This window comes from Myzus persicae, unplaced genomic scaffold (genome assembly GCF_001856785.1).
Source record: "Myzus persicae strain clone G006 unplaced genomic scaffold, MPER_G0061.0, whole genome shotgun sequence".
NCBI classification, from domain to species: Eukaryota; Metazoa; Arthropoda; class Insecta; order Hemiptera; family Aphididae; genus Myzus; species Myzus persicae.
In genome coordinates this window covers 524931-534795 of record NW_019101569.1, presented here as the reverse complement: position 1 = coordinate 534795, position 9865 = coordinate 524931, and the positions used below count along the sequence as shown (strand labels likewise).

At 29.8% G+C, this 9865-nt stretch overlaps 1 protein-coding gene across 1 annotated transcript in view; it reads left to right on the top strand.

Annotated features, from left to right (window-relative positions):
- The window catches only part of LOC111029684 (arp2/3 complex-activating protein rickA-like), a 7014-nt gene extending 6453 nt beyond the window's left edge, over window positions 1-561 (top strand). Inside the window, exon 6 of the mRNA XM_022308801.1 lies at window positions 1-561. Within this exon, the coding sequence (XP_022164493.1) occupies window positions 1-561 (561 nt within the window).
- The last annotated feature ends 9304 nt before the right edge of the window (window positions 562-9865 follow it).

Sequence of the window (9865 nt, the reverse complement as noted above, 5' to 3'; positions counted from 1 at the left end):
ATCGGTATGAACTATTCACATCGTTCGTTGGAGTGGACTAGACCACAATCCTTCGGGTCCACTGGAATGTTTCCTCCCGATAACCGCTGTTACGGCGAACCAGCTGCAGCTCCATCTTATTATGATATGGCACCAATGGCAAAACCCGGGCCGAGTGGAGCAGTTTTGCCTCCATCGCCACCTGCACCCCCGGCGCCAAGTGCATTTGTGCCTCCGCCGCCACCTGCACCCCCGTCGACTAGTGTATTTTGTCAACCACTGCCACCCGCACCCCCGGCACCGTTATCTCAGAATACTCCGAAAAAATCGGATTCACACAAATCAAGCTCTTCCTCGACAGCGAAAGTTGAGAAAGTGTATGGGAGGATCCCAATTACCACTGAGATTCTAAAGTCTGTTGTTCTCAAGCCACCTGGCGAGAGGAAGAGATTAAGCAAATCCCCGACAGCGAAAGTTGAGAAAGTGTCTGGGAGGATCCCAATAACCGCTGAGATGTTAAAGTCTGTTGTTCTCAAGTCACCTGGCGAGAGGAAGGGAGTAAGAAAATCCGTGACGATATAATCGCTGCGGTATTGTTGAAAATAATGTGCCTAACGCATACGAAAAATATTTATATAATTGTTGTTAAAAAAAATATATAATTCATAGTAGTTGTCAATCATGGTATCATTGTTAACAAAATGAAAAACGGGTAATTATGTGTCACTCTACTGTACAGAAGGTTACAATTTACAAATACACCCATGGGTCACTGTAATGGATGGTGTTAAATTTGAATCCGATGATATAATATTATAATATACGAAAAAATAATTCTGAGCGGAAACAGTTATCCCGAATAGGATATTTTATATTATTTTTATATTTTTATTATTAATACGATAGTCGATAAGTTGAATTATTATTAAAATTAAATCATCATATTTGAATATAAGAATATATTTTGGTAGTTTCAAGTACCTACCCACGAATACTATTTTTTAATTACAACAAAATAACTAAAATCGTCATTCTTGGTTATATGTAATTTCATCGAAATTTGAACTTAAAATGACTATACAAAAAAACTGTGCTCATACTTTTTTTGGTATCTCTTTAGTAGCTCTTTAATAGCTCTTTATAGTCTTCAGTATAACCTAATTACAAAAGTAAATTCGAAATAGCTACAACTCCTTAAAATAATAGTTTCGAAAAAGCAATTTTTGTATCATAATTTTAACTATAAAAAACAAGTGTTTAAAAAAAAATTAAAATAATAGGCAGGGCAGTAAAGTATATTTGTTTGTTTCCATACTATGTCTTATGTAGCACTTCAAAACGAATATAAACAGTATGTATATAATAATAATATGTATTATATATCATCATCTGTCCTACTTTGATAATGTACCTACATGCTACATACAAATTTAATACACGGCAATACAAACTAGTAGCATGCTGAGCTAGTGTGCCAGACGTTTTAGGATATTCATTCTTATAAGTGAGTCCTTCCGGATAGACGTGAGATGAAATATCCACGTGTTTTTTGAATTGAACAGTACGCCTATATTTTAAAAGAGTTTTTCATTGGAATTGGGAGATTGTTCATTGATACGGTGAAAATGATGCAATGGAATTTTTCTACTAAAAAAGAGAAACCTGAAGCAAGACCTATGAACCTTAAAGTTATGGTTTTAATGTTTAAGTTTTTATTGTCATCAGATAATTGTATTTCATATTAATGTAAGCTGTATACATTTAATTTAGTCTTTTCTTATTGTATAAATTTATATCACGATATAAAATATACATTGTAATGTCAAAAAGGGCTAAGCCCGTATAACTAATAATAAAATAAAATAAAATAAATAAAATGGCTGCATGCAGAGAATGGTCAAAATATTCTTCAAATAGTTCCTTTCCATTACATCAATACACGTTAAACGGGAATCCTAGGCTTAAATTTAGAAAACCTGCTTATCTAACTACAACCAGACTCATTGATAACCAGTATGACGGTATGGATGAATGGAAACTAGAATGGCAGAATTCTGCCATAGACAATTATAGCCTAATCAAAAGCCTGGATACTCTAGTTCCTGGACAACATTTACCCCGATTAGAGTGGGTAACACTCAATCGCCTACGTACAGGACATGGTCGCTCCGGAGAGATGCTATACATAAATGGAAAATGAGAGATAGTCCAGGCTGTGACTGTGGCGTGTGGCCACTCTTTACAGTCCATCTCCCATGTTATAAGTGATTGCCCCCTCCATGCATTTAACGGGACAGTGGAAGAACTCCACAATGCATAAAGCAACGCGGTCAAATGGATCAGGGCACTTGACATCCAACTTTAGACTACTTAACTAAATTACCACATGGAAAAGTTACCCATAGCATTAATTTTTACTGTTTAATATTGTTTTATTGTTTGTGAATTATTTTTATCTATATAATATATATGTATCTAGTTTGTACTGCTTGCATATTATACCATACGATAATAATATTAATACTATCGTTTGGAAGTATGAACAATTTTAATTCTCAAGCTTAAATATCAAAACCGTCTTTTTCTTAAAAACAGTCAACTTTTTAATGAATAAAACATAAAATACTGTTATACAAAAAACATGGCTGACTGTTTTCATATTTTTTGAACAATGATATATTGATAATAATACTATTAATAATAATCATGAACTAAGAAGTCTTCTAAGTATATAAACTTTTTACTAGAAACTAGACAGTTACCTTGCACAGTCAACTCGCGATTTAACGAAATTCGATATAGCGAAAATCTCGATATAATGAATAAAACTACCGGTCCCTTGAAAATATCGCGGTATAACGAACAAATGTAATGTATTTTGGTCCCCTCGATGTAGCGAAGCGTTTTTGATCAAAACTCTCGAGATGTAACGAATTTTTATAAATTTGGAGCTTTTTATTACGAATTTTTAATTTTAATTAAGATAATATACATGTATCTAGTGTATAACTCTATGAAAGATATATAAAATTAAGTATGTTGGTATTACCACATAATAGATTACGAAGTTTTTCTGATGCGATAGGACACTCAAGTACAGTATCGCAATTAAGATAAGACTTATGTCGAATAAATACATACTTTTATGACTCATATATTTTATACATATGTATACGAATAATACAATTTTTAAATAAATATGTACAATCTCTTTAAATATCGTCATAACGAATTCAATTGGTATATTCTCTTGATATAACGAATTTCGATGTAACGAACTTTCGATATAACGAATTTTTTTCTTGGTCCCTTGAAATTCGTTATATCGCGAGTTGACTGTACTACTAGACAAATAATCAACTACATCAAGGGGACCAAATTACATTACATTTGTTCGTTATACCGCGATATTTTCAAGGGACCGCTAGTTTTATTCGTTATATCAAATTTCGTTAAATCGCAAGTTGACTGCATAAGGTCAATGATTCTTAGTTCATGGTAGTAATAATATTATACATTTCCGTTGCAATCAAATGGAATACGCTTTGAGTGGCCATTTTGAGAAAAATAAAAATTATTTTTCATATTTGGTTTTTATTTCGCTACCCATCGACATTACAGGTAGGCGCAGGCAAATGAATTTTAAGAATCAAATGAAAAAAATTAATGAAAAAATGTGGGTACATTAAAAACAAATATTAAAGGCTGCAATCTACAATATCGGTATTCCTAATCTCATAGCTTTATTTTCAATAATTAGATAATGAAACAATGCATTTTTATAAGGTACTAATTTGCTATCAAAATTAAAAAAATGTTTTTAAAAAATTGAACTAGAGTTTAATTTAAAAATAAAAATGGGAAGGGGGGCATGAAGGCCCGCAGTCAAATGAATTTTAAGAATCAAATAAAAAAATGTACATTAAAAACAAATATTAATGACTGCAGTCTACAATATCACTATGGCTAAACTCATAGCTTTATTTTCAATAATAAGATAATGAAACAATGAATTTTTATAAGGTTGCATAATTTGAAAAATGTTTTCAAAAAATTGAACTTGGGTTAATTTAATTGGAAAAAAAATTGAAGGGGATCATGGGCGCCCGCAGGCAAATGAATTATAAGAAAAAAAATTTAAAAAAATTCAAAAAAAAATTGATAGAATTTAAATTTAAAAATAAAAATGGGAAGGGAGTCATGGGCGCCCGCAGGCAAATGAATTATAAGAATCAAAAAAAAAAAATTTACATTAAAAAGACTGCAGTCTACAATATCAGTACCTATTCCTAAGCTCTTAGCTTTATTTTCAATATGTAGATCATGAAACAATGAATTTTTATAAGGTACTAACTTATATCATAGTTTAAAAAATGTTTTTAAAAAATTGAACTAGAGTTAAATTATAGAAAAAAAAAATTTGAAGGGGATCATGGGCGCCAGCAGGCAAATGAATTATAAGAATCAAAATAAAAAAAAATTTTTAAAAAATTTGATAGAATTTAAATTTAAAAATAAAAATGGGAAGAGGGGCATGGGCGCCAGCAGGCCAATGAATTTTAAGAATCAAATAAAAAAATGTATATTAAAAACAAATATTAATGACTGCAGTCTACAATATCAGTAAAAAATGTGAAAAAATATGATCAGAGTTCTATCGACTTTCCCTTAGTACAATAAAATAATGTGTTAATTGAATGAATGTTACTATGGATACAAAAAATTTAAGTGAAAGGGGTCTAATAAGGGCTCTTTTATGTTAAAGCTATGTTTTACTTAAATAATTTAATGTTGAATTAAAATTATATTGTGTTTCAAACTATAACTAGCATACATTTTGAAAAAGTATACAAAAAATTCAAATATAATAATATTTATATTTTTGTTTTGTTCTTAGTAAATGTTTTGGAAAAAAATAGATTAAGTGCAATGTGGAAAGAAGTGAGAAGAAAACATATTGGGAATACTAAGACAATATAATTTTTTATTACACTAAACCATATTTTAAGTCAAAACTAATGAATAAATAAATACTGAAAACCTCACAATAACTCCTCATACCGTCAACTCTCATTATTATTTCTTAATTAACATTTCGTTATATTTTTTGATACATTAGAATTTTTAAATCAGTTTTTATAATTTTGTGTGATACAACGCTAGCCGACTGGCTTTAAAACTATATATACAAATTATGATGGTTAATTAGGTTCTAATTTATCTTGGTAATATTTAAATATTTTCTTTTTTGTTATGCTTGTACAATATCGAATACCTTGGTAGTTAGTAGGAAAAGATCATTGCTATGCACTCGACCAGGGATGATTATATACTACCACTAGCTGTCTAGCCTACTATCATCACCACAGCTTCAACTATCCATAGCCCTTAGGCGTACTAACCTTTTTATGACTTATTTAACCCTCTGTCTTAACAGCATAGTCTCGCGAGTTGGGCAGTGTGGGGGGTGCTAGTTTAATCACCCCCGATTGGCGCGCGACTAATATAGGGTTAAGTGGGACTCTTAGAATAAAAAGATCCTTATTTGGTTTTCTATTTTTTGTCCGCTTATCAAGTTGAACTTTTTTTTTATTTTATGATTCTTAAAATGCATTTTCCTGCGAGAACCTATGCTCCCTTTAACATTTTTTAAATTTATATCTTATTTAAGTTGATTTTTTGTTATTTACATTTTATGAACTTTGGAATATAGTAAGTGGTTTCAAAAAAATCATTGTTTATTGAACTTATTGTTTTGAGTATGATTTTCGGTCAATGAATTTGAATATTAAGTTGAACCTTTTTTGTTTAATTATTACAACTTCAAACAACTTGAAGCACACAATATATGGGAATAGCGATAAAGACTTGTATATGGGCTTCAACTTGAAAGTATGATTGGATGTACGTTTAAGAAGTAACTAGTTAGTATTAATATTTTATAAGCATGTGATTTGTTGGCCCCGTGTTACAAGTGCTTATCGATGTCAGCAGATCTCATGTAGCAATGAAAGTTTTAATATTAGAGTGATTATTATTATTTGGAATCAATGAAGATGAATGATAACTGCTTAACTAAAATTTGATATGCTTCATACTTGTAAGACGCATTTGAACAATTGGAGACCACGCATTCAGGTGAACGTCTTTCTTAAAGCAACATCTTTTTATTAATTATTTAAGCTTCATATGTTATGTAAAAATTCATTATTGCATTATCTGGATGATACATTAATAACCTAACCTAACCCCTTCCACTGCCAATAACCGACTAAAATAATCGTAATTTTCAACGATTCTATTAAACTTATTTGTTTTATTAATACAAACAATTTGTTTTTTTTTGTCTAAAGCATCGGAAACTATGACAATTAGCATTTTTTCTAAGGGTCACGGTTGTGTTTAAGTAACACATGTATATGTGGAGCTAGGATTCGTCACTAAACACCCAGGTGGTCACCCATCCAGATGCTAGCTACGCCGGTCGATGATTGACACCCATTAGGGACTCCAGCCAATCACTGCGCCACACCAAGCCCCAACTGCATTCTTTTTATTTTGTATTAATTGTATATAACATATTATTTTGTATGCCAATTTGATTGTAAATAAACCGTGCACTATGTCTAACAGCATCTTTTGTAGAGGTCACGGTTGGGTTCGAGTAACCCGTGTGTATGTAGAACTAGGATTCGTCACTAAACACCCAGGTGGTCACCCATCCGAATGCTAGCTACGCCGGCCGATGATTGACACCCATTAGGTACTTCAGCCAATCACCGCGCCACACCAAGCCCCAACTGTATTCTTATTATTTTGTATTAGTTATTGGTAATACATATTATTATTTATATTATTATATTTCCTATTGCTATACGTCAGGTATCGGCTTACGAATAGTGTTTCAACCATGCCAAGGTTATAGGGCCTAACTACAGTTTTTCTCTGATCCCAACAAATTACTATAATAGGGCTAGTTATTTAATTTAATTTCTTAGAGTAATGTATAAATATAATTTTATCATTCATCTACGTTAAACAATGTGCTGTGATTAATTTATTATTAGGTAACTAAAATCTGTTACCTTTTATTAAGCATGTTACATGTTTATTGAACATATTTTGATATTATTTTTTATATATCATTATTTTTTATCTTTGACAAATGTTTTTTTAATAAAATATCATTTCAATATACTATTTTTGTCTGATTTCTATTGAAAAAACAAATTTCCAAAAATTATTAAAAGGGTAAAAATTGCCTAATTATTATAAATGAAGTGTAACTAGGGTCACAAAATGAAAAAAATTGTTGTTAAAGTTATTTTATATGGCGTGATAAATTTAATGTAAAACAAGATCATTGTTTCATTATTTTTTATTTTTATATTCTAAATCAAACAATTTTTTGGAATACTTATGGAGATTATAGTAATCAAATTTCGGACAAATAGTTCATTTGTTATACGGTGGTATTTAAAATTATATGAACGGAGACACTGAGTAGTGGAAAAACATTTTCTCATTAGCAGTACACCCCCTCATAAAAACTAGAAATGCATATAAGAAATATATTACTATTACTTTCTATCATACTTCCGTATTTAATATTTCAATCACAGTTCATGTCAACTGTCAAAATTTTACAGATTTTCGACTTGATTTTTAATTTTATATTTTAGAATTATTATAAATTATAATGTATTTATATATATATTTTTAATATTAATAGTAACAACATACTACATTGGGTTGGTTCTGACGCGAGGGTAAAAGAGATCAAAAAACGATGGTTTGACATAAAAATACGTCTTTTCTTAATTTTTGTCCAACTTTATGACAATATTGAGAGGATGTCTACGCACCATTTGCTTGCTTTTTATGTCCCACGCGTAACAAAGCAAATTTATGTTTAGCAGAACCAACCATTATTAAAGTAACAATATATGGTTGGTTCTGATATATTAATTTCTTTGTTGTGCGTGGGATACAGGGAGCAAACAAATAGTGCTCTGACATCCTCTACCGATCTTTTTATTCTATCCCATAAGTCAAGGTTTTCAACCTATCACTTGGTAGTTTTTCAGCTGATTGGTCTAGTGGCCTTGGCAATTCAAGAACCTTTCCTAAATATTCTACATTGTTAACATAACTATTCTACCTCCACACTTCCTATTCACCCTCCCTACAAGTCTCACTCTCTCTCCCTTCCCCCCCCCCCCATCCACCTTTTCTCACTCAGTCTTTCTCCTTCACATTTCATTCTTTCTCTCTCTACTCCCCCCTTTTTTCCATCTCACTACCACTCTTTCTCTCTCTCACACACAGTCTCTATAGTGCCTACAGGTCACCGTATACCTGATAATCGGTAAAAATATTTAAATATTACAAAAATAAATTTAAAATAAAAAATAAAATAAATTTCATACCTGACCAATTTCATAATTTTTATCATAATTTTATCGATATCTGGAATAGCGTTATACCAGTAGTTACAACACAATTAAATTGAAAAGTTGGAGGCAACACAAACTCTGATCATTTAACAATATTAAATAAATCTACTGATAAATAAAAAGTACATACCATATGTTTTCTGCTATACAACTAAGTCTTTGAAACACTCACGTCAACACATTTCACACTGCATAATATGACATTGTATTCAACATTTGGCAAATTTTCACTGACGAATATCATTATGTACTATATACGCTATTATATTATATACTTTAAAGGTTTCAAGTACCCACGAATAATATTTTTAATTTACAACAAAATAACATAAATCATTATTCTTTGCAATTGAATCTTTAATTTAATTCACATTTGAACATAAAAAATCTGTGATATTTTTTTGATTTTTTAGTAACAGAATACTCTAACAGTAACAGTAACTCTAACCTACAAAAGTTGAATATTTCAAAAATATTAAATTATAAAATTATGTGTACAATTTGATGTGAATTTTGTTAAAATTTAAACTTTAAATGCTCATTATACTAAAATCGTACCTATGTATTTTAAATATTTTTTAACTAATATTATAAATATCTATCAGGAGAATTGTATTGAATTTTCAAGCTTTTTTACCCAACAAATACAATTTTACTAACAATTAATATTTTATTAAAATTTTATTAACCTCCTGAAAAAAAAAACTAAATAAACTAAAAAATTCAAAATTCAAATTGTTTGTAAACAGTAAAATTGTATTAAGTATATGAATTGAAAATATAAACAAATATGTGAATTTAAAATATCTGCAATTATTGATTTTTCCATTATAAACAAATAAGTCAAAATCACTATATATGAGAAATGGAGTGAATATCCAATGTCGTCAAAATTTCAACTTCAAATGCTTATAAAAATTTAATTCGTCTTTCCGGTAGAATTTTTTTTTTTTGGTAAAGGCAGACAAACTTATAAGGAATCTTGTATTAAGTTTTAAAAAATTAGATATAAAACAATAAAACGACACATTTTTATAAATTTCTAGCTCAAAATATTTTGCACATTTTCGTGACTTTTACTTATTTTGTCAAAATTCAAAATTCAAACGCTTTTGAAATTTGTTGTCAAAATTTTATGGCTTATAGAAAACAGAAAACGCCGTTATAAATTTACAGTAAAAATTTCATGTATGTCTACGGTGTTTTTTTTTTTAAAGTTACATCAAAAATCAAAATTGATTTTGTCAAAAACCGGGTTTCCGTAAAACTTAAAGTTAAAATTTACATGACTTTAATTTTTTAACTCGTATAATCCCAGGTGTGAATAACTACACAATTTTAGAATATTTGACCGCCTGTGTCTATTTTTATTTCATTATTATTTATTATATTATATATAGACACCTATACTAGTATAAAAGTATATTTTT